The sequence below is a fragment of the Xenopus laevis genome, chromosome 2L (genome assembly GCF_017654675.1).
Source record: "Xenopus laevis strain J_2021 chromosome 2L, Xenopus_laevis_v10.1, whole genome shotgun sequence".
NCBI lineage: Eukaryota > Metazoa > Chordata > Amphibia > Anura > Pipidae > Xenopus > Xenopus laevis.
In genome coordinates, this window is record NC_054373.1 from 178153883 (window position 1) to 178180263 (window position 26381).

Genomic DNA, 26381 nt, shown 5'->3' on the forward strand with positions numbered 1-26381 from the left:
AAACACAGCATGATCCTCCCATCTCACATACTTGTCTAGATCGCTGGACTTGGTTTCATAACTTTTCATAACTCGAAGGACTTGCACATCTTGGCTGAGGAAGCAGGGAGGGAGGAGGCCATGAATGCCCAGCTGGAGCCGCTCTTCAAGTGTAAATGCCATTCCCTGTGGATCAAAGAAACAGGCCATTACTTAATGAACAGCATACTGAGATTACAAAAGAAGCAGTCTAATTAATCTGAGTTGTATTAATAAAAAAGGAAACAAGGATGGAGGTAGGAAGAGTGTTTATATCACTAGATGCACACCTAGATTACAAGGGTGATCCATATAGATTCACAATGAGAAGATCACATTTTCAGACAAAAGCCTAATTGGATATTCCATCCTTATGATCACTAGAAGACTAAGCCCAGATCAAATATCGGTTGGGGAAATCATTTTGGTCCAATACGTGAATAAAGAGCTGCTAGACTGGTCAGGTTTGGATAGGTCAGCTGTCAATAGCGGGCCTTCTATGGAAGTTATAAAAAATATCATTCATTGTGCTGTGGCATCAGTTATAACATCACAGACCAGGTTGAATTGAAGACAAAGGTCAATTTATTCCAAATTCCTTCTGGTTATCAAAATAGTTCCCGATCTAATAATGGGTATTGCCCGCTTCTAAAGGGGCAGACTCAATAATCAGAAATCAGTCCATCTTCCATCGAACTTATCAAAGAAATGAAAATCACTTTTATTTAGCAGCTGGGAAAATTCCTATGCACGGAATCCAAAAGCTCATGAGTCTGAAATCCGTCTTTCCAAATACTTTTGATTCCCAGTATGGTTCAGAGAGGGGATTTCTGAGAAAAAGTCAATGTGGAATTTCTCACTCGTTCAAGGTGAGAGCTGAAAAGGAAATACAGTAGAAGTCCGAGTAAGGTCCATGTTTTTTTTCTTTTCTTAGAAATGTCAAGTTACTGGAACAGAAAGAAACTGTACCATTTGATTCAGGGGCTTTGCAGTATCAATGAGAGAGAGAAACAAAGCAACATTAGATATGAGTGTTGATATCAGAGAATGGCACAAATGGGTAGGAGCAGCAGGTGCCACCACTTGGCTTCAGAAAGATAATAAACGCTTTTCCTGCAAGGAGCACTAACAACGTTGCCTAAATATAATTACCAGGAATAATGCAAAGGTCACTTGCACTCTATACATATCGTTAGCTGTACTAATACTGACCAATAAGACACAAGGGGAATACATTGTGGCGCTACACTGATTCCAAAAAGATAGAAGAAATCAAATTATTTGTTGAGCAGCATATATGTAATTTCATCCTTAGACACCAAGAAGATAGTGTCTTCCGGTGACAAACCTGTGCAGATAAATACCAGACAGCTTGACTGGATTTAATCAAAAATGTTTAAACTAGTATCTCCTGAGATGGCTTGCATGGAGCAATATGGTAGCCTTTTTGTGAACTTCCCTCTATGGGGGAATTTGAGTGAAGAGTAGATGAGACAGGCAGCAGAAGCAGAGGCTGGCAGAGGAGGGGCACAAAAGTACAAGCTGTAGTCTGTACAAGCAGCTGGCAAAAACAAAGTGGGTCAATAAAAATAACTGGGGATATTTGGCCACCAAAACAATGGGCCAAGCTGGACCGAATAGGTTCATATAGGGGGTGGTACACTGTATCTGCTGCCTGATGCTCTATCCATTGGGATTTCCTAATCAATATCTAAACAAGCCCTGGTCAGACACTTAATGGAAAGTCAATTGTTTTGGCACCATTTATAAACCTACAGACCCAAAAGTGGTCAAGTCGGCAACCAAAATTTGTCCCTATATGGACAGTTTTACTTTAGGAGTCTCTTTCGTCTAAAACCTGAAGCACATGAAAGAGGAAATTACTGAACTGCTAACATATTCTGTGCATGGGGCTGCGTATAGCAGCTTTCTACCCTATCATACTCTATGGCAGTAATCCCGAACCAGTGGCTAGTGAGCAACATGTTGCTCTCCCACCCCTTGTATGTTGCTCCCAGTGGCCTCCAAGCAGATGCTTATTTTTAATTCTTGGTTTATAGGCAAGGTTTAGTTTCATAAAAACCACGTGCAATGCCAAACAGAGCCTCCTGTTGGTTGCAAGGCCACATAAAAGCTACCAATACCCAATCACAGCCCTCATTTGGAAACCCTAGGAAATTTTTGCATGCTTATGTTGCTCTCCAACATTATTTTACACTTGAAAGTGGCTCATGGGTAAAAAAGGTTGGGGACCCCTATGGTTTGACTTAAAGGCCCCTTCTTTAGAATAATGCAGGTGATACTATGGTCAACAAAGGCTGAAGACCTTAGGTTGCACATTCCTGAGTTACAGTATATAATAAAAATATGAAAGACTTTTCAGAAACATTCCCCCGTTCTGATGCTGTGGTCCCACTACTGCAGGTTCTACCCTAAAATCAGGCAGAAAACAACACCCAGTAGTGAGAATTTTCATAGATTTTTGAAATTACTATTTGGCAGCACATTCCATAATTGTAATAAATTCTGCTGTGTTTGCATATAATAAAGACTGGAAGGATCTTGCTGTGCAAAGCACATGACAATGACATGAAAGTCACAGGATGTCAGATGATTCACCGGTTTCCTGAGGAAATGGAAAGTGGGGAACATGGACATGTTATTAGCCAGCTGGTAATGGTTCTTTATATACAACGTACGAGGGGTTATAATAAGAGTTGATCTGCCATATGTCTTCTCTTTAATTAACAGGGCGCTATGAAGGTATGTATATTGTGTTCTCAGATATTGTATTTATGCGTCTGGTCTCGAGCATTCTGGATAACAGGTCCCATCCATAACTTTATATTAAAACCTCTGAGGGAGGAAAAAATTCCTTCCTGACTCCAAAATGGCAAAGGGACCAGTTCCTGGATCAACTTGTACTATGAGCTATCTCCCATAACCCTGTTGGCTGGCTAAAAACCACGAGAGAAAAGAGGGAAAAACAAAGCTTTGAATGTTATCAACTTTCATAATTTTTCACAGCACTTTCACACTCTACAGGTATGGCGTCTGCTATCCAGAAAGCTCAGAATTACGGAAAGGACGTCTCCCATAGACCCATATTGGGTTTATTTAATGTTTACATGATTTTCTAGTACACTCAAGGTATGGAGATCCAAATTCCAGATCCCTTATCTGGAAAACACCAGGTCCAGAGCATTCTGGAAAACAGGTCCCTACCAGTATCACCACACCAGTCACCCTAGGCCCTCTAATTGTAGCAAATCTAACTGTCAATGTCACAAAAGCAATCCAAATCTGTACTGTAACCAAAACTAAGTGCACCCAAAGGGATCCCACACAAACAAGTGGGGTACATACAAACTTCTCATAGACTCCAGTGCCAAAAAGCCAAGATCTAAGAGGTGCATGGCAGCAATACCAACCACTGCACCACTATACCATCCATTAGAATCTGGATTCTTGAGTAGGGAGCTTGTTGGCTAAGATCTCTTCAGAATCAGCAATGATATTGCACAAGGGTGAGTACTATTGGCAAGCTATGGCCTTCCTTATGTGTCTCTGGAAATGGCACCATTTATGAAGTATCATTTCTGCCTGCAGAGAGAATGAGGAAATCCAAAAACTCCTGTGTGCATGAAAAATGGACGTAAACTTCAAGCCTTGAAGGTGACGTGTCCTGTGCGTGGGACAAAAATAAATGTTTTGGGTCAACAAAATCAGAATTTGGAAGGTATCGGCCATACGTCAGTGGAAACACAACCGTTGATACAATGGAATGAATTCTGCAAGACATTTAATTAATTAAGAATATTCAGCCCACCCCTGTTGTTCCAACACTATATGATTTTGCAGTCAGATTCCAATTAATCCCTTATTTCCTTATGTTATTTCATATTTCATGCAGCAATCGAAAAATTTCACAAAATGATTCATAGTCAATTTATGTCCCTCCAAGGAAAAGTATGAACCCCTCCCCTTCCCCACTGAACTAATCTCAACATCATAAAATATAAACCATAACATATGCTCAATTGGTTATTCACTTTGTTTCCATTTTCTGATTAATAAAAGCCCCAGTCTCTGATGTTTTTGGAGTGAAACAAAAGATTTATCGGGGTTGCTCTCGGAGTGACAGACTCAAGTGTTGACCAGCACCAGAGGACACATCTGTTTGTAGGCAAGTGTAATCACAACACACTCACTCACTTATTACAACTGTATTCATGCAAAATTAAAAGGGAACAAGTCCCCTACTTTTAATTAACGTTAATATCATATATATTTTAACATATAAAAGACAATAATATTTATCAACATAGAGCATTCCTTCTTTCATCATTTGCAATTATACATGCAAATTGGAGCAGCCATGTTGGTTTCCAAAGCTTATGTCAGTTGTAGCAGTTCAATGGCCACAATAAGGAGGCTCCCATTCAAAAATAAAAGTGCAAATACAGTCACGGACAAAAATACTGGTTCCTTCGCATTCTCTTTCTATAATGAAAAGTTCTGCCAGAAAATTGTAGCATTTGTGGAATAAAATCTTGTCGTATTCCACCCAGAAATCCTAAAGTGGGCTGGACCTTTTAGGGCAGAGACAGAATTTTCGGGGAGATTAGTCGCCCGGCGACAAATCGCCTCTTCTTTGGGCGACTAATCTCCCCGAACTGTCTCACTGCTGCCTAGAATAAAAATCGCCGGCGAGATGGAACTCGGAGTGCTTCGCTTTCCAAAGTCGCCTGATGTTTCCTAGTGAAACTTCGGAAAACGAAGCGATCCGAGTGCCACCCCACCAGCGATTTCGATTCTAGCTAGCGGGGAGGCAGTTCGGGGAGATTAGTTGCTTCAAAGAAGAGGCGATTTGTCGTCGGGCGACTAAATCACCCAGAACCTTCTCATCTGTTTCTGCCTTAAGAAGGACATTTTCTTCCAGACTTCAAAAGGGAGAAGTTCTCAAATCTCAAGTGTTCGTGATCAGTTGAGACAAGTTCACGCGCAAGTTGTGATCATTTTGTGTTTGATCATTTCAGAAACCTATTAACCAATTTAAAGAATATTGGTAGATGCGGTTAAGCTAGGCATACTTCCACTAAAGCTGGCCATAGACGTGCAGATAAAACTTAAAAATCGGACGGACGATCGCGCGGTGCAATCTCCGACCTGCCATTAACCATTCAGATCAAATAAAGTAGTAAAAGAACAGATCAGCCGATGTTCTGCCCCTGACAGCAATCGTACGAAAGTTATGTCAGACCAAAGCTGGTGACAGTCTCCCACTGATATCATCAGATCGGCAATACATGCAGAGATATTATCTAAATAAACCTGTTCGATCTTATGATTAAGGGCAGCTGTGCCCGAAACGCGTCAAGCTACCATGCAGCGTGCTTTTAAAATGGATTAATAAAGATTGTTGGCTTTTACCCTACTATCCATTGTGTGGAGTTTCATCCTACCTTCTCCTTCACTAACCTGTTCGATCGTCATGGCACGAAAAATATTGGGAAACACTCCACACATGGTCCAAAAAACGTACAAAACGAAGATTCGGACAATCGCTTATTTGCATCTATGGCCAGCTTAAGTGGTTGAGCAAATCTTTGCAGAGAGGCCCAGGCCCCCACAGTTATACCCTTAGCTCAATACAGGAATGGGATCCGTTATCCGGAAACCCGTTATCCAGAAAGCTCAGAAATACGGAAAGGCCATCTCCTATAGACTCCATCCAAATAATCCACATTTTGACAAATGATTTCCTTTTTCTGTGTAATAATAAAACAGTAGCTTGTACTTGATCCCAACTAAGATATAATTAATCCTTATTGGAAGCAAAACCAGCCTATTGGGTTTATTTCATGTTTCATGATTTTCTAGTAGTTATTTACTAAACTACGGTTGGGCTTTTTGGGGCAAAACTAGAATTTTAATTTTTTTTTAATCTTTAAACTCGAATTTATCGATATTTATTAAAACAGAGGTCCCTGTCCTATTTTGAAGTTTCGAATAACAGATCCCATACCTGTTTCACAATCTATGTCACTGCAACAAATGAGTATTTGTTGCGTGTTTATGGGGCAACATGGCATCTGACAGCTGCAATGCAGGTATGGGACCTGTTATGCAGAATGCTTGGGACCTGGGGTTTTCCGGATAACGGATTTTTCTGTAATTTGGATCTTCATGCCCTACATCTACTAGATAATGATATAAACATTAAAAAAAACAATAGGCTGGTTTTGCATTGAATACGGATTTGTTTTATCTTAGTTGGGATCAAGTACAAGCTACTGTTTTATTATTACAGAGAAAAAGGAAATTATTTTGAAAAATTTGGATTATTTGGGTAAAATAGAGTTTATGGGAGATGGCCTTTCCATAATTCGGAGATAATGGGTTTCCGGATATAATAGATTTTATACCTGTATAGTGCATTTCCTTTACTATTTAAATCAAATAAAATGACAATTTACCCTTTACCCTCCAGTAGGGGTTATTTCTTTTACCCCTAACTCAGCAATGGAGTGTGCGTGTAACTAACGAGAGGATATGGCTGAGAGACAAGAACAATATTTCCAGACACACAGGTGTCAGTTCTGTGCAGCGGAACGCGTCGGGCAGCTGGCTGCAGTCTCGAATGTCTCTCTACTGAGTCACTTAAAGGAAATAAACGATTGCTGCGCAAATAAAGGCTAAATTGTAACTTTTGTCCAGGGAGCTGTTTGTAGTGGGAAATTGCCACAGAAGGGAAAACAACTACAGGCGTATCCATTGGGCAATCAAGAGGCGCTGATCAAAGGCAACCGCTATTTGTAGACTTGATTGCATTTACATTTTCAGCATTTCCTACAATCTCCTTCTTTCTCATTTCACTTTGTGGGCTTGTCCTTGGTTTCCTTTGTCAAAATAAAAGCCATAATTCATTTTTCATTCTTTGAATTAACCAAACACAGTGGAATGTGGAAGCCAGATGGCAAATTGCTGACAACAAATGTACAAATAGCTACAGATGCGCACGGCTCTATACTATATCCATCATGCCCGGGCCATCGCAACAACATTACTCCCTCAACTGCTGCCTATGGGAATTAGAGGCTCCTCTGTCAACGAATGGGAGTTGTTTTGTGAATGGGGGGGATGTAGAGTTGTAAAGATTGGATCTGTTATTCAGTACAATGCCCTGCAGAACATGGATACTGTTCAGCCGCAGGGGAGCGCAGGAGTAGACGCATTCAGTTTTTTTCAATGGGGCTGTACTCACACAGGCGCATGTAGGCGCCGAACGCAGGAAAAATGCAGCATGTTGCGTCTCAATCGGCGTTTGGCGCCTACATGTGCCTGTGTGAGTACAGCCCCATTGAAAAAAACTGAATGCGTCTACTCCTGCGCTCCCCTGCGGCTGAACGCATAAAAACGGAACACAGGGGAGTGCAGCTTCAAATGCTCGTCTGTAAGAGCCCTTAGAGCTTGGCTGGGGGGAGGGGCGATGCTTGACAAACCCAGAAAATTACTGGGGAGGGGGTAGTGGTTTATACAGAGGTCTGAGAATGTAGGATTTCTGTATTTTCCCTTAACTTTTCTGCAGATGTTTATCTGGCAGGTTCAGCTTTGCAAATGCTGCCGTTGTCTCTGGTTATTTGACTACTACCCATAGATCTTCTACCGCACCCCTCCCCCCACGGTGTCAAAATACACATATAGGCCTATTTATCATACCGCAAACACATCAAAATTTATAATGGCGTGTGTTTTATTTTGCATCGGCCCAATGCTGCATTTGACACCATTACATTACCACTCCTGACTGCAAGTTACCAATGTGTGGAGTATTTTATTTTACACAGTATGATGAATAGGCTCTTTACATTCAGCAGGAACAGCCCCTAAGTTTGCTCATAGTCTGTACAGACAGATCACATAAAACGATGGCAGCATAGGTATTCCCTGTACTAAGCACAATTCAGCAGGAACAGCCCCTAAGTTTGCTCATATTGGGGCTCATTTATGAACACTGGGCAAATTTGCCCATGGGCAGTTACCTATAGCAACCAATCAGTGATTAGCTCTTTAAAGTCAGCTGCAAGTAGAACAATGAATGCAGCAATTTGATTGGTTGCCATGGGTAACTGCCCATGGGCAAATTTGCCCAGTGTTGATAAATGACCCCCAGTCTGTACAGACAGATCACATAAAACTATGACAGCATAGGTATTCCCTGTACTAAGCACAATTCAGCACGAACGACCCCCTAGGTTTGCTCATAGTCTGTACAGAGAGATCCCATAAAACTATAGCAGCATAGGTATTCCCTCTACTAAGCACAATTCAGCAGGAACAGTCCCCTAAATTTGCTCATAGTCTGTACAGAGAGATCCCACAAAACAATGGCAGCATAGGTATTCCCCTGTACTAAGCACAATTCAGCAGGAATATTTGATGGTTCTGCAGATTTTCAAGTTAAGGAGGATAATACATAAATTTACATTTATAAGAAAACACCTGCACAATTCAACAAGTTCAACTCTAGTAATCATGACATTATGTAACTATCCTGCAAATCATTAGTTATTACATCATATCCCACATTAAAGGTGGCCATAGACACACGATCCTATCGTACGAATCGAGGATTCGTATGATTTTCGGATTGTGTGTGGGGAGTGACGACAGCTTTCGCCCGGCGGAGATCGGTCGTTTGCTCTACCGATCCCGCAGGAGCCCATTGCGCATCGTACATCGGATCGTTTGGCCATACGGCCGTACAATCAGATTACCCCCTGATATAGCCACTCATTAATGGCATATCGGGGAAAGATCCGCTCGTTTGGCGATGTCGCCAAACGAGCGAATCTTTGTGTCTATGGCCACCTTTAGAGGATACTATTATATTGTGATAAGCTAAGGATTCTGAGTTTATATGAACTATTAACACTAGAGGGGGCTAGAGAACCTGCACACTATCTACCTGTACCTTCCTATAATAGTTATATTCTGCTCTGATTGATAAAGGAGATCCATTAGAGCTTTACAGATAAACTGCGCCTGTACAATGAGCAGTGGAGTTACTGTGTTCTTTGGGGCTGAATGAGTTCTGGGCAACCCAGGGAATCCAGCTGATCAGTGGCATAACTACAGAGGAAGCAGACCCAGCAGCTGCAGGGGTACAAGGGGCCTGGCAGGGTCTGCTTCCTCACTAGTGACTCCAGAGCAACTGGCGGTTTTTTTCACATCATTAGTCACCAGTCACATGTGCAGAGGGGGCCCAGGCCCCTGAAGTTACACCCTTAAAACTGTTAAAATTTCCCTGCTGCTTCCTGCAAAAAGCATAAAGGGGTTGTTCACCTTTAAAGCATGATGTAGAGAATTATATTCGGAGACAATTTGCTATTGGTTTTAATTTTTTATTACTTGTGTTTTTTAAGTTATTTAGCTTTTTATTCAGCAGCTCTCCAGTTTGCAATTTCTGCCATCTTCCCCTAGCAATTTCTTCCCCTAGCAACCATGCATTGATTTGAATAAGAGACTGGAATATGAATAGGAGAGGCCTGAATAGAAAGATGAGTAATAAAAAGTAACAATAACAATACATTTGTAGCCTTACAGAGCATTTGTTTTTTTAGATGAGGTCAGTGACCCCCATTTGAAAGCTGGAAAGAGTCAGAAAAAAAGGAAAATAATTTAAAAACTGTTTAAAAAAAAAAAAAAGAGAGAAAAATCAAATTGAAAAATTCGCTTAGATTTGGTCATTCTATAACATAGTAAAAGTTAAATTAAAAGTGAACTACTCCTTTAAGTCTCATGTGGCCCAAAAAGTCCAGTATAACTGTGATCCAATCCATATATTAAAGGAAACCCCAAAAGCTGTTTTTTTGCACAATAATACAACATTCTAAGCATTTTTTTCAATATAGATATTTTTTAATTGGTTTTAAAGTTATTTATAAGGCTGGATTATGCGGAATGTCAAAAGATATAAGGCAGGCAGTGACTGTGTAAAGTGCAAAAGGCCATAATGCTGCAGAAATGAGCCCCATTGTGTGTGTGCGCCCCATTGTGTGTGTGCGCCCCATTGTGTGTGTGTGCCCCATTGTGTGTGTGTGCCCCATTGTGTGTGTGCGCCCCATTGTGTGTGTGTGCGCCCCATTGTGTGTGTGTGCGCCCCATTGTGTGTGTGCGTCCAATTGTGTGTGTGCGTCCAATTGTGTGTGTGTGCCCCATTGTCTGTGTGCCCTATTGTGTGTGTGTGCCCCATTGTCTGTGTGCCCTATTGTGTGTGTGTGCCCCATTGTGTGTGTGTGCCCCATTGTCTGTGCACCCTATTGTGTGTGTTTGTGCCCCATTGTCTGTGCGCCCTATTGTGTGTGTGTGCCCCATTGTGTGTGCGCCCCATTGTGTGTGTGCGCCCCATTGTGTGCGTGTGCCCCATTGTGTGCCAGGTCCATTCAGCAGATTAACATACTGAGCAATTATCCATTCAGACATGGGGCCCTCAAATAACTCACTGTCATTTCCGCAGCATTATGGCCTTTTGCACTTTACACAGTCACTCCCTACCTTATATCTTTTGACATTCAGCATAAACATAATCCAGCCTTATTATTTATAATTACATGTTATAAAATTACTCGCATTCCTTCAGTGAGCCCTGTACTTATGGCACGAAACCCTGCGCTCCAATAAAGCCCACACTGAGCCGAACAAAGCAAATCCCATTGAACAGAAGTTAAATTGGTGCCATAAGCCGACTTATTATTGGGCAGGTGGGGCTGATAACAGGCAATGTAAATATATACCTGCCCAACTATGTATGGGAGCTTTATGGTGGGCGGACAGATAGAAATCTAAAATAACATAATAAAGAGTTGTTCACCTTTAATTGATCTTTTAATGATGTAGAGAGTGATATTCTGAGACAATTTGCAATTGGTTTTCATTTTTCATTACTTGTGGTTTTTGGGTTATTCAGCAGCTCTCCAGTTTGCAATTTCAGCAATTTGGTTGCTAGGGTCCAAATTACCCTAGCAACCATGAACTGATTTTAATAAGAGACTGGAATATGAATAGGAAACACCTGAATAGAAAGATGAGCTCAGTGACCTCCACTTGAAAACTATAAAATATAAATAATGATAATGAATTAAAGTAAGGTTGCTTAGTATTGGCCATTCCATAACGTACTAAAAGTTAACTTAAAGGTATACTACTTCTTTAAACTCAAACGAAAGAAACTGCAATTCTAAGCAACTTTCCAATATACATTTACTATAAAATGTCAATAATTTTAAGGTTATTAGTCCATAAAACTGTTATTGCGACCAGTATCTGCTTGTGCATTGTTGTCTCTGCACTGCTGGTTTCAACATCTGACACTATGTAGCAGAAGGCAGTGGGAGGAATAGAAAGAAATGTCTTACTGGGCAAACCATATCAAGTTCTATAGAAAACTCTCAAACTTGTCAATGGACCATAAAAACTGCACCTTTTCTAAGTTCACTTGCCCCTCTTACCCTTCAAAGTCGTTTTATGATTGGGGTTTTTCCTACCTTAATCTTGCAAAAAACATGAATGCGGATCTTTAAAATTGTTCTAGTGCCATTCCAATATTGCCCAACAATTACTAGAGCCCAAAACTTTTATGCCATGCCAGTTCCTACACGCAGAGATTTTACACCATGCCAGTCCCTACACCCAGAGCTTTTACACCATGCCAGTCCCTACACCCAGAGCTTTTACACCATGCCAGTCCCTACACCCAGAGCTTTTACACCATGCCAGTCCCTACACCTGGAGCTTTTACACCATGCCAGTCCCTACACCCAGAGCTTTTACACCATGCCAGTCCCTACACCCAGAGCTTTTACACCATGCCAGTCCCTACACCCAGAGCTTTTACACCATGCCAGTCCCTACACCTGGAGCTTTTACACCATGCCAGTCCCTACACCCAGAGCTTTTACACCATGCCAGTCTCTACACCCAGAGCTTTTACACCATGCCAGTCTCTACACCCAGAGCTTTTACACCATGCCAGTCCCTACACCTGGAGCTTTTACACCATGCCAGTCTCTACACCCAGAGCTTTTACACCGTGCCAGTCTCTACACCCAGAGCTTTTACACCGTGCCAGTCTCTACACCCAGAGCTTTTACCCCATGCCAGTCCCTACACCTGGAGCTTTTACACCATGCCAGTCTCTACACCCAGAGATTTTACACCATGCCAGTCCCTACACCCACAGGTTTACACCATGCCAGTCCCTACACCTGGAGCTTTAGACCATGCCAGTCCCTACACCAAGAGCTTTTACACCATGCCAGTCCCTACACCTGGAGCTTTTACACCATGCCAGTATCTACACCCAGAGATTTTACACCATGCCAGTCCCTACACCCACAGGTTTACACCATGCCAGTCCCTACACCCAGAGCTTTTACCCCATGCCAGTCCCTACACCCAGAGCTTTTACACCATGCCAGTCCCTACACCCAGAGCTTTTACACCATGCCAGTCCCTACACCTGGAGCTTTTACACCATGCCAGTCCCTACACGCAGAGATTTTACACCATGCCAGTCCCTACACCTGGAGCTTTTACACCATGCCAGTCCCTACACGCTGAGATTTTACACCATGCCAGTCCCTACACCCAGAGCTTTTACACCATGCCAGTCCCTACACCCAGAGCTTTTACACCATGCCAGTCCCTACACCTGGAGCTTTTACACCATGCCAGTCCCTACACCCAGAGCTTTTACCCCATGCCAGTCCCTACACCCAGAGCTTTTACACCATGCCAGTCCCTACACCTGGAGCTTTTACACCATGCCAGTCTCTACACCCAGAGATTTTACACCATGCCAGTCCCTACACCCACCTAGAGCTTTTACACTATGCCAGTTCCTACACCTGGAGCTTTTACACCATGCCAGTCCCTAAACCCGGAGCTTTAATACTTCAGAAACAATGCAGAATTTTTAATTGATTGTATTTAGAAAGTTTCTTATTTCAGTATGATGAAGCTTATATTAAATTTTCATTTTTGCGATAGTTCCCCTTTAAGTAAGGACAAGTTCTAAATCATGGGCAAAGATTTCAAGAGCTTACCAGAAATGGCTAGGGTCTAGAAAGAATAGATGGCATGTTTTGGTAAGATGGGAAGAAACTAGCAAGAAGTGCAAGCTCACGTTCTCTTGCAAGTACAGATCCATACACTGTCAGTAGCAGTTACAGCAATATAAATGTATACAGCTAATAAAGAGACCTAAGTAATGCAATATATTGTGCTGACCCAATCACTTCTCATTTTTTTTATACAGACAATCAGCAAAAATATGAATTCCTTGTCAGCGGAATCAGAGCCGGATCCCTTATCAGCTGAGCTTGTTTGCCCCAGTTATCGAGTAGATTGCACAAGATTTATTAGGCAAACAGCACATGAAAGCAAACACAGCGACACTTGTCCTGAGTATACAACTTATTGCACTATTGCCTGCACTTTAATGGACTTGTGTCTATCGGCTGCTGTTTTATGCTGTCTCTGAGCAGCTAATGCCTAATACACTCATAGTGACATGTAATTATAACCCATACTGTCTGACAATAAGGACTCACAGAGAAAGCAGCAGCAGGGAAGCAGGCTACATCTACATTTATGTATTTCACTCCATGGTACAGAACATGTATATTTACAATGAGATAAGTTGCTGCTGAGCCTCCTGCCCAACTGCACAGTGAGAGGGGGGTGTAGGGAGCAAATACTGGGGCACCAAGGTGCAAATTGCAAAAAACATGAAGAAATAGCCCAGGTGTAGAAACACTGACTGTAGCCCTCAAAGGAAAATGATGCATATTTCACATGGATTTAAAATAATAAAAAAGACATATACATGTATGGCACCTGTTATCCTGGGATTCTCTGGATAAGAGACATTTCTGTTATTTGGATTCCCATACATTGTCTGTATACGTAAAATCATGTTAACATTAAATAAACCCAATAGGCTGGTTTTGCCTCCAACAAGGTTTCATTATATCTTAGTTGGGATCAAGTACAAGCTACTGTTTTATTATTACAGAGAAAAAGGGAATCATTTTTAAAATTTGGATTATTTGGATAAAATGGAATCTATGGTAGATTGCCTTTCCATAATTCGGGCATTCTGGATAAAGGGTTTTCAGAGAACGGATCCCATACCTATAATAGTAATCAGGGCCGCCATCAGGGGGGGACAGGGGGGACAAGCGTACCGGGCCCGGGCATGAAGGGGGGCCCGGCAGCGCTGCATTTTTTTGAAGATCCGGGCCCCCCTTACGAGCGCCCGAGCCGTACGTCTTGCCTCTTCAGTGCCGAATGCGGAAGTGCCGAAAAGCCGAAGCCGATGCGACGAAAAGACCCGAAGTCACGGAAAAAGCCGAAGTCACGAAGCGCCGAAAAGACCCGAAGTCATGAAAACAGCCGAAGCCGAAGTCCTGAAGCAGCGCAAAGACCCGAAGTCACGAAAACAGCCGAAGCCGAAGTCCTGAAGCGGTGAAAAGACCCGAAGTCACGAAAGGAGGCGAAGTTGAAGTACTGAAGCCATGAGTTCAATTCTACTGAACACCAGTTTGTGTTTTTTTTTTTTTTAATCCCCTGGCCACCAATGTATTATTTTAATATTCTATAGGCCCCTGCCACCAATCTTTTTTTTAAAACTTTTGTTTTTGGGGCCCCAATTTTTTTTTTAACTCGTAAGGGGCCCCTTGCCACCAGTTTTTTTTTGGGTTTTTTTTTTAAAAAAAAAATTAATTTTCTTTTTGGTGGCCCCAAATTTTTTTAACTTGTAAGGGGGGCCCTGCCACCAGTTTTTTTTTTTTTTCAAAAAAATTTTTTATTTTTTTTTAATTTTTTTTGGGGCCCCAATTTGTTTTTAACTTGTAAGGGGGCCCCTGCCACCATTTTTTTTTTTTCCAAAAAATTTTTTTTTCTCCAAATTTTTTTTTGGGGCCCCAATTTGTTTTTAACTTATAAGGGGGCCCCTGCCGCCAATGTTTTTTTTTTTTTTCAAAAAAAAATTAATTTTTTTTCAAATTTTTTTTTGGGGCCCCAATTTGTTTTTAACTTATAAGGGGGCCCCTGCCGCCAATGTTTTTTTTTTTTTTCAAAAAAAAATTAATTTTTTTTCAAATTTTTTTTTTGGGGCCCCAATTTGTTTTTAACTTATAAGGGGGCCCCTGCCACCAATGTTTGTTTATTTTTTAGTTTTTTTTACATTTTTTTTTGTTGGGGCCCCAAGTTTTTTTTAACAGGGGGCCCCTGCCACCAATGTTTTTAAAAAAAAAAAATTTTAATTTTTTTTTTTTTGGGGCCCCAATTTTTTTTATAAGGGGGCCCTGACCATCAATAGCTTTTTACAACTTGTGTGGGGGGGGGGGTTACTTTTTTAGCGCTGATGTCTGTGTGGTCTTTTAACTGCGATGTGGACGGGATATGGGGCGGAGCTTGGTCGTCAGTGTGGGCGGGGCCCAGGGGGCCCCAAAAATTTTGTTGTACGGGGCCCCGTGATTTCTAATGGCGGCCCTGATAGTAATGCTTGCAAGTACAGGTATGGGATGTGTTTTCCAGAATGCTCGGGACCCTGGGGTTTTTCCGGACAATGGATATTTCCGTAATTTGGATCTTTATACCTTAAGTCTACTAGAAAATCATGTAAACATTCAATAAACCCAATAGGCTGGTTTTGCTTCCAATAAGGATTAATTATATCTTAGTTGGGATCAAGTACAAGCTACTGTTTTATTATTACAGAGAAAAAGGAAATATTTTTTAAAGATTTGGATTATTTGGATAAAATGAAGGCGGCCTTTCTGTAATTCTGAGCTTTCTGGATAACGGGTCCCATATCATCATCATTTATTTATATAGCGCCAACAAAATGCGCAGTGCTTTACCTTAGTTATAACAAATAGGGAATAAATGGAGGATAACAAACAAGGGTTACAGAGTATTATAGGATTAGAGGGCTCTACAAATTAGAGTTTACAAAGTGAAGGTTAGGGTACAATTGAGACATTAGGATTTTAGAAACAATTTTGTGATATTTGATAAAGCAATGATTGATTAATTAAGGTACATTGAATAAGCATCTATAAACAAATGGGTCTTTAAAGGGGACCCGTCACCCAAAAACATTATTCAAAATCCTATTTTATCACATTAATCAAGCAATAAAAACTTTAATGACACTATATAAATTATTTGAATCTTGTTTCCTTCAGTCTGGGAATTCATAATTAAAGAAGCAAGAGGAGAAGCGAGGCGAAGATCAGAAGCAGAGCAAAGGTTGCGTGAAGGAGTGTATTTGGAGATCAGAGATGAAATATAGGGAGGGGCTTCATTATTAAGGGCCTTGAATGTAAGTGTAAGTAATTTGAATTTGATTCTAGAGGAAATTGGGAGCCAGTGAAGGGACATACATATGGGAGCAGCTGATGTTGAGCAGTGAGATAGATGAATGAGTCTAGCGGCCGCGTTTAGAACAGATTGGAGTTGTGAAAGGTGACTTGTTGGAATACCTGCGAGGAGTAGGTTGCAGTAATCAAGGCGGGAGATGATAAGAGACTGAATCAGTGTTTTAGTTGATTCTGAACTGAGATAAGTTCATATTCGGACAATGTTGCGCAGTTGAATATGACAAGATTTTGCAAGTGTTTGAATGTGTGGTGAAAAAGACAGATGTGAGTCTAGGATAACTCGACTCTGGTGTTGTTTACTGTGAGTGATATCCGAGGGACAGGAAAGATTCAGTTTCAGGTGGAACTGTGACATCCAGGAGGAGACAGCAGAGAGACAGTCTGTAACTTGGGAAAGGACAGAATTAGAAAGATCGGGAGAAGACAAGTAGAGTTGGGTGTCATCAGTATAAAGGTGATACTGAAGTCCAAACGACTGAATACGTTTTCCTAATGAAGTTGTATAAAGCGAGAACAGCAGAGGGCCTAGAACAGACCTTTGAGGAACTCCAACAGGGAGACGGAATGTAGTAGAAGTAAAGTTAGTAGAGAAGGCAACTTTAAAGGAACAGTCAGACAGATAAGATGTATACCATGAAAGAGCAGTGTCACGAGTAGCTGAGTATAGAGTGTCTAGGAGGAGTGTGTGGTTAATTGTGTCAAAGGCTGCAGAGAGATCTAGAAGGATGAGTATGGAATAATGACCTTTAGACTTTGCCAGTAGAAGATCATTGGTTTCGTTGGCAAGTGCAGTTTCAGTTGAGTGTGATGGGCGGAAGCCAGATTGCAGGGGGTCAAGAAGGGAGTTGTGAGTGAGATGCTGGATCAAGCCCTTGTAAACAAGACTTACCAGTAATTTGGATGGGAATGGAAGAAGCGAAATCGGACAATATTTAGCGGGAGAGCTGGGAACAAGGGAAGGTTTTTTGAGGATAGGAGTGATTAGTGCTTGTTTGTATAATGATGGAAAAGTACCAGTAGAGAGTGAAAGGTTAAATAAGTGGGTAAGTGCCGGAGAGAGTGTATCAGAGATTGGATAGAGAAGGCGAGAGGGTATGGGGTTAAGGGAACAGGTGGTGGGTTTTGAGCAGGCTAGAAGTTTGATAACTTCATCTAGTGTTGCAGGGATGAAGGAGTGCAAAGTGGATGTGAGTGGACTGCACGTGAGTCTGAGATTGTTGTCACATGGGATGATCAGTCTAATGAGATCAATTTTTTCATTAAAGAAATGAGCAAGATCTTGAGCAGTTACATTAATGGGTGGAGGGGATATAGGAGTGAGTTAAATGTGGCAAATAGTCGCTGCGGTTTAGAGGACAGAGTGGAGATTAAAGAAGAGAAGTTTTGTTCTTTAGCTAATGATAGAGCTCGATTGTAGCAGGAGAACATGAATCTGAAGTGGATGAAGTCAGGATCAGTTTGTGACTTTCAACACCGTCGATCAGCTGATCTACTACATCTTCTGAGGTACCGAGTTACACTAGTGTGTCATATCTGCAACAACAATGCTTGCAAGTACAGTCTGTGTGGGGCAGGGCACTCACAGTCACACACAGTGGAATATATAGGACATGCCAAGGGCATTTTTTCTCCTACAATTTGTAACCTGACTCTGCCCAGGAATGATTCCAGACTCCAGGCTTCTGTAATGAGCACATGAGAATATTACTGTTCTATTTGCTGCAGCCCAGGAATTCCATTAAGGGGCCTTATGTTTTCCACCAGGGAATCTTTACTTTCCATCTCCCTTTAATAACCATCTGAGGCCCAGGGGCTATTTATTACAACCCAGCACTCAGCCACGTTAATACATTACTACATTATATTAATACATTACTACATTATATTAATACACAAATACATAGAGAGAGTCTATCCACCAACAATGCATTACTGTGCCCTCTCTCAATTGAAATGAAACATTAAGTCATTAGAGACTCCAACTAAAGGCAAAAGTTGTATATTAAAAACAGAGGTCAGTAACAGCTGGGAGCTGTCTCTTTGTACATTATCCCTTATAATACATGAGTGATACTCAGAGTTCCCTGTATAACTCAGCCTGCAGCCTTGTGCCTTTATATGGTCACAGAACAACCCCTCAGTGACTTCTAATATCCTTATCATTTACAGTAGGGGGTACATTATCCCTTATAATACATGAGTGATACTCAGAGTTCCCTGTATAACTCGGCCTGCAGCCTTGTGCCTTTATATGGTCACAGAACAACCCCTCAGTGACTTCTAATATCCTTATCATTTACAGTAGGGGTATATTATCTCTTATAATACATGAGTGATACTCAGAGTTCCCTGTATAACTCAGCCTGCAGCCTTGTGCCTTTATATGGTCACAGAACAACCCCTCAGTGACTTCTAATATCCTTATCATTTACAGTAGGGGGTACATTATCCCTTATAATACATGAGTGATACTCAGAGTTCCCTGTATAACTCAGCCTGCAGCCTTGTGCCTTTATATGGTCACAGAACAACCCCTCAGTGACTTCTAATATCCTTATCATTTACAGTAGGGGGTACATTATCCCTTATAATACATGAGTGATACTCAGAGTTCCCTGTATAACTCGGCCTGCAGCCTTGTGCCTTTATATGGTCATAGAACCCCTCAGTGACTTCTAATATAATTATCATTTACAGTAGGGGGTACATTATCCCCTATAATACATGAGTGATACTCAGAGTTCCCTGTATAACTCAGCCTGCAGCCTTGTGCCTTTATATGGTCACAGAACAACCCCTCAGTGACTTCTAATATCCTTATCATTTACAGTAGGGGGTACATTATCCCTTATAATACATGAGTGATACTCAGAGTTCCCTGTATAACTCAGCCTGCAGCCTTGTGCCTTTATATATATCATTTACAGTAAGGAATACATTACAATTCACAAGGAAAGCATCTGTCAGCACTGAACTTACTGTGATACTGTCATCTTTGGAATGTGTATGATAGAGTTAGGATACTGGGCTCCAGTGTAAATACAAAAATTACAGAATATGGAATATAGATAATAATGCTTCCCCTACTGTAAATTAGAATGAGATTAGAAGTCACAGAGGAGTCATGTGACAGATATATAGGTCAGGGAAGCACATATGTTACATTTGTTCATATACACGGGGGAACAGCACTCTTCCTATATCAAGCACAAGGGGTTCAGTGCTGACAGTTGCATTCCCTGGGCATAAAGGGGAAGTGCAAATCAATGGCAGCTGGAACTTTCTGCAGAATTCTTTACAGTTTCATAATATAAACAGATAAGTGGATCCGGCAGAGGGTTGAGCTTTAGCCCATTGTTTTCACTGTCATCACATCAGGAATTCTTTCCATCTGAGCTGTCAAAATACCTGTCTGTCTGAGTGCACCACAAGCACACGCCCTGGCACACCTATGCCAATGAAAGGTGATAATGACAGTTGCAGCTGCCAGTACTGAGCTCAGCCTCCATCCAACTTGCATTCTTCCTGAACTGCCACTGATTTCTTAGCCTCTCAAGTCCCCCAAACACTGACATTTCTGCTTGTTTTCTCGGGTCACCAAACAATAACATATGTGTGTCGTTTTGTCCACCCAAGTGGTCCTGAGGCCAAAGAGAATCCCATTGGTTGGGTGAAGCACCAATCCCTTATATAATCTATATGAAAACCACCCCTTCAAAGGAAATTTGCATGAAGTGGAGGGGGACAAGCAGGGGCAGGCCTAGAGGTCATATAAATTGTATAGTGGTGCGTCACACAACCAATGGAATTCTGCATCTTACCCGGTAAGTATCAGAATGTCCCCAGTCAGATAGTGATTGGAAAATTGATGTTTTTGGGAACCAGTGTTAGGAAAACTTGACTCCGTACCACTACTTTATGATACAGTGCCCTAAAATTTGTGAGAGGGCAACAAAGGCCTGGGCCTAGGACAGCATACCACCCAGCTGCATCCACATTGGTTATGAAGCAGCGGTGAAGCTTAAAGGGGTTATCCATCTCTGAGGTAACTTTTAGTATGACATAGAGACTGATATTCCGAGACAATTTGCAATTGGTTTTCATTTTTTAGATTTGCAGTTTCAGCCATCTTGTTGCTGAGGTCCAAATTACCCTAGCAACCACTCGACTTGAATAAGAGACTGGAATATGAATAGGAGAGGCCTGAATAGAAAGTAGCTCGTTCACAGCATTTGTTTTTAGATGGGGTCTGTGACCCCCATTTGAAAGCTGGAGAGAGTCTGAAGAACAAGGCGTATAATTAAAAACTATAAAAAAATAAATAATGACGACCGTTTGAAAAGTTCCTTTGAATTGGCCATTATATAACATACTAAAAGTTAACTTAAATGCGAACCACCCCTTCAAAGGAAATGTGTGCATACTCACGTGTGAAGTGGCAGCGGCAGGCCTAGGGGCACCTGCCATGTAGATCCAACCCTGATGCTCAATCCTAAATCTAGAATCAATATCAGCACAAGAACTATTCTTTGGAATCTTAAAGTTATTCTGTCATGATTTTTATTATGTAGTTTTGTGTATAAATTACACTGTTTACACTGCAAATAATTCACTCTACAAAAAAAAAAAATCTAATTCCTGAACCAGCAAGTGTATTTTTTAGTTGTAATATTGGTGTGTAGGTGCATTTCAGGTCATTTTGCCTGGTCATGTGCTTTCAGAAAGAGCCAGCACTTTAGGATGGAACTGCTTTCTGACAGGCTATTGTTTTTCTGAATGGGGTCACAGTGGGACCTGGATTTTTACTATTGAGTGCTGTTCTTAGATCTACCAGGCAGCTGTTATCTTGTGTTAGGGAGCTGCTATCTGGTTACCTTCCCATTGTTCTGTTGTAAGGCTGCTGGGCAGGAAAGGGAGGGGTGATATCACTCCAACTTGCAGTACAGCAGTAAAAAGTGACTGAAGTTTGTCAGAGCAAGTCACACGACTGAGGGTACCCAGGAAACTGACAATATGTCTAGCCTCATGTCAGATTTCAAAACAAAATATAAAAAAATCAGTTTGCTCTTTTGAGAAATGGATTTCAGTGCAGAATTCTGCTGGAGCAGCACTATTAACTGATGTGTTTTGACAAAATAAAATTTTTCTCATGACAGTATCCCTTTAAAAGCATAGGCCTGAGCACCGGTGGGATGAATTAAAACACTGACTGCATTCTAAGCCTGATCCCCAACATCAGCTCTCAATCTCACTAATGTTCTTATGAATAAATGGAAGCAACTCCCAGCAGCAATGTTCCAGCTGTCTAGTGAGAACCTTCCCAGAGGTGTAGGGGCTGTTATAGCAGCAAAGGGAGGAGCAACATTAAATGAATCCCATTGGTTTAGGCATGAGATGTTGGACAGGCAAGAGTCTGGGTAGTTTTGGCCACACTGGGCATGTGGCATTTATCAATGCTGTAGCACATAAGGACTCTGAATAGCCCCATCACAATTATTAGCACAGGGCATCAGAACTATAACTCAACACTGCCTGGTACAGAGATTACTAGCTGCTCTGTTTCATAGGGGCATATTTATTAAAGAGTGAAGTTAAAGATCACCACAGTCCTCTAGAGTGAAATTCTGCTTCTCTCTCTATTCATTTCTACAGGAGTTTTAAAAGAGTATTTACTAATGGTTGAAAGCAAAAAGTAAATTCTTTGATAAATATGCCTTTCAAAATCCCATAGAAATGAATGGAGAGTGGTAGAATTTCAGACTAGCAGACTGGCGATCTCTAACTTCACTCTTTGATAAATATAGCCCTGTCATAGTTCTGGGGACAACAATAGTAATTGTATCACAGCTAAATGCATAGAGTCGCACATCATTACTGTATCATAGTGCTATAGTGCAATCCGGAACACCAAATCTAATTTTACCATCAATATGGAATCCAACACAAATTCCCAGTAGTTAAGGTACATAAAATTGTATTTCCCTTTACCTTGTTGAGATAGGGGTTCCTGGTGATGTCATAGCCCCTCTTCTTGATGGCCTGAGACTTGGCTGGGTGCCCGCCACCAGCAGCTGTGTGGCAGACCCTAATCAAGGGCTGGGGATGGCTGAGAACCGGCGCCCATAATCCCAACCTGGGGGCTCCGCTGGCTGCTCTGATTCCAAGAGACACGGCTTGTTTTCCAATCACACTGTTCATTGTGTATCTGAATGAGAGAAGAAACAGGTCACTCCGTGTTCCGTTAGTATGTACCCAAAATCATTAATATCCAGTCTAAGTAATATTGTCCACTTAAAGGAGAACTAAATCCTAAAAATAAATATGGCTAAAAATTTCATATTTTAAATAGTGAACTTATTGCACCAGCCTAAAGTTTCAGATTGTCAATAGCAGCAATGATCCAGGACTTCAAACTTGTCACAGGGGGTCACCATCTTGGAAAGTGTCTGTGACACTCACATGCTCAGTGGGCTCTGATTGGCTGTTGAGAAGCTAAGCTTAGGGCTCGTCACTAATTATCCAGCAGAAAATGAGCTTCCCCTGTAATATAAGCTGATGCTACAGGTTTGCTGATTATTAAATTCTGATGCTAATTGCACTGGTTTCTGTGCTGCCATGTAGTAATTATCTGTATTAATTACTAATCAGCCTTATATTGTGACATTTCTATTCTATGTGTACTGTATATTGTGAGTGGGTCCCTAAGCTCAGTAAGTGACAGCAGCACAGAGCATGTGCAGTGAATCAGCAGAAAAGAAGATGGGGAGCTACTGGGGCATTTTTGGAGACACAGATCTTTACTGCTAAAGGGCTGTGGTTGCCTTGGGCTGGTACAGAAGCACAAAGCATCATGTACAACATTTCTAACTACTTCTTTACTTAGGCATTAGTTCTCCTTTAAAGCGGTGGTTCACCTTTAAGCTAACTTTTAGTATGTTTTAGAATGACCGATTCTAAGTGAATTTTCAATTGGTCTTTATTTTTTCTTTTTAAAAGTTCTGCCTTTTTCTCCTTTCGACAGCTTTCAAATGGGGGTCATCGACCCCATGTAAGAAAACACATGCTCTGTAAGGCTACAAATGTATTGTTATTGCTACTTTTTATTACTCATCTTTCTATTCAGCCCCTCTCCTATTCATATTTCTCTTATTCAAATCAATGCATGGTTGCTAGGGTAATATGAAGCCTAGCAACCAGGTGGCTGAAACTGGAGAGCTGCTGATTAAAAAGCTAAATAACTCAAAAACCACAAACAATAAAAAGTGAAAACCATGGCAAACGGTCTCAGAATATCGCTCTCTACATCATACTAAAAGTTAAATTAAAGGTGAATAACCCCTTTAATGGCACAGTTCTAGGAGAAATATCAAAACATGTGATCCTGACTATAATGATAACAAATTCACATTTACTAAACACACACATTCATCTGTGCTCACTTGTTAATTTGTGTCCTGGCGCTTAAAGTTGAAAGGACATAAAGCATAAAGGTTACTTATTGGATTTGAGGGTTTTATTTGCTATAGCATGTGCCCAGCGATGACACAATGGAGATATCACAATGTACAGACTTTTCAACATGAGTAGTGTGAGTAGTAGAGCCGTGTGAGTCCCAGCGTGTTACCATGACTACATGCATGTGAGTGGCGGTGAGAAGACGAGTAGAGGCCTGTGTGCATGGAGATGTGAGCATGGAGTCACTATGAGCAGGACAGTGTGAGAATGGAGATGTCACAATAAGCAGGGCAATAGTTGATAGAGGGAATCGCTGAAGCAATAAATAAATTAATCATTTAACCTATCAATGGGACTCATTTATCAACACTGGGCAAATTTGCCCAAAGGCAGTTACCTATAGCAACCAATTAGTGATTAGCTATTTAAAGCCAGCTGCAAGTAGAACAATGAATGCAGCAATTTGATTGGTTGCCAAGGGTTAATGCCCATGGGCAAATTTGCCCAGTGTTGATAAATGACCCCCACTGAGTTACATTTCATGTTCATGTATTGCATTTCACATCTTGCTCTGTACAAGATATCATATATTAGCTGGGTCTGTTTTTGCAATTAATATCACAAGCCTGGATAAAGGGCAACTTTCCCTTCAGAGAGTACCTGTCGGACTCTCTGTATATGCTTTCTATATACAGGTACAGGACCTGTTATCCAGAATGCTCGGGACCTGGGGTTTTCCGGATAACAGATCTTTCCATAATTTGGATCTTCATACCTTAAGTCTACTAGAAAATTATGTAAACGTTAAACAAAGCCAATAGGCTGGTTTTGCTTCGAATAAGGATTAATTATATCTTAGTTGGGATCAAGTACAAGTTACTGTTTTATTATTACAGAGAAAAAGGAAATTATTTTTTAAAAATTTTGGATTATTTGGATAAAATGGAGCCTATGGGAAATGGTCTTCCAGTAATTCGGAGCTTTATGGATAACGGGTTTCTGCAAAATGGATCCCATACTTGTATACTTATAGCACCTGCAAATAGCATTTCATGGTAATTTATTCAAAACGATTAAATAAAGAAAGTAATGTGCATGCCTCCAAACATCAGCTGCTCCAGGAGCCTCACAGAACCGCGCAATGTGCAAACAGAGTAACCAGAATCAGAACAACTGAAGACTCGGAGAAAAAAAAACCACAATGTTTTCTCCTTGAAACAAATATCAACCTGTCCTTGAAAGCCAGAAGGGGCTCCTGATAATAACCAGTGGGTGTTACCCAAACCACATCATTTGCATGAGAACGTTGGGTAACACCCAATCAGAAATGATCCCCAACTACAAATTCTTACTATTGCTGGATACTGATTGTAACTTCATAAGATTTTTAAAAGCAGCTACTTTTATAAATGTATTTCCCCTTAAACTTATTCAATAAAATGTGTAAAGCACAAACTTTCCTTCTCTGTATATCTGTATTTACACAAAGGACTGAGAGCTGCCCTGTTGCTTCTATTGGAGGGTACAGTAAATACTCTAGATTATTTTGTACACAGATACTACAGGTATGGGATCCATTATCCAGAAACCCGTTATCCAGAAAGCCCCGAATTATGGAGTGGCCATCTCCCATAGACTCCATTTTATCCAAATAATCCAGATTTTTAAAAATGATTTCCTTTTTCTCTGTAATAATAAAACAGTAGCTTGTACTTGATCCGAACTAAGATATAATTAATCCTTATTGGAAGCAGAACCAGCCTATCGGGTTTATTTAATGTTTATATGATTTTCTAGTAGACTTAAGGAATGAAGATCCAAATTACGGAAAGATTCATTATCTGGAAAACCCAAGGTCCTGAGCATTCTGGATAACAGGTCCCATATCTGTACTTGCAAGTATTATTATTACTACAGGTGTGGAAACCCGTTATTCAGCAAGCTCCGAATTACAGAAAAGGCCTCCATTTTAATCAAATAATCCAATTTTTTTTTTAAAATGATTTCCTTTTTCTGTGTAATAATAAAACAGGAGCTTGTACTTGATCCCAACTAAGATATAATTAATCCTTATTGGAAGCAAAACCAGCCTATTGGGTTTGTTTAATGTTTACACGATTTTCTAGTAGACTTAAGGTATAAAGATCCATGATGGGAAGATCTGTTATTCGGAAAACCCCCGGTCCAGAGCATTTTGGATACCAGGTCCAATACCTGTATTTTGCTTTCCTTGGTACAACACTGTTTAGCATCTTAGCACCCTCTGCCCTAATACTAAAATACATGGGGCATATGTTGCCGCTATCATCACAGAAGCAGATAAAACGGCCCTAATACTAGTCAGTCGCTACAGTAAATGTGGTTTAGGTTTTGGCAGTACAGATAATTTTGTGTCTATATGTAAAGCAGATGAAAGAGAGCAGCAGTACAATGTAACATACACAGGAGCCCTAT

At 41.0% G+C, this 26381-nt stretch overlaps 1 protein-coding gene across 4 annotated transcripts in view; it reads right to left on the reverse strand.

Moving 5' to 3' along the window:
* me3.L (malic enzyme 3, NADP(+)-dependent, mitochondrial L homeolog) overlaps positions 1-26381 on the reverse strand; it is a 127354-nt gene that overhangs the window by 83724 nt on the left and 17249 nt on the right. For all 4 annotated transcript variants that reach the window (XM_041581067.1, NM_001095050.1, XM_041581066.1 and 1 more), the window contains 2 exon segments: positions 22461-22677; positions 32-165 (listed from right to left, as the gene is read on the reverse strand). In XM_041581067.1, coding sequence (XP_041437001.1) covers positions 32-165; positions 22461-22670 — 344 coding nt within the window. In that variant the 5' untranslated portion in view covers positions 22671-22677.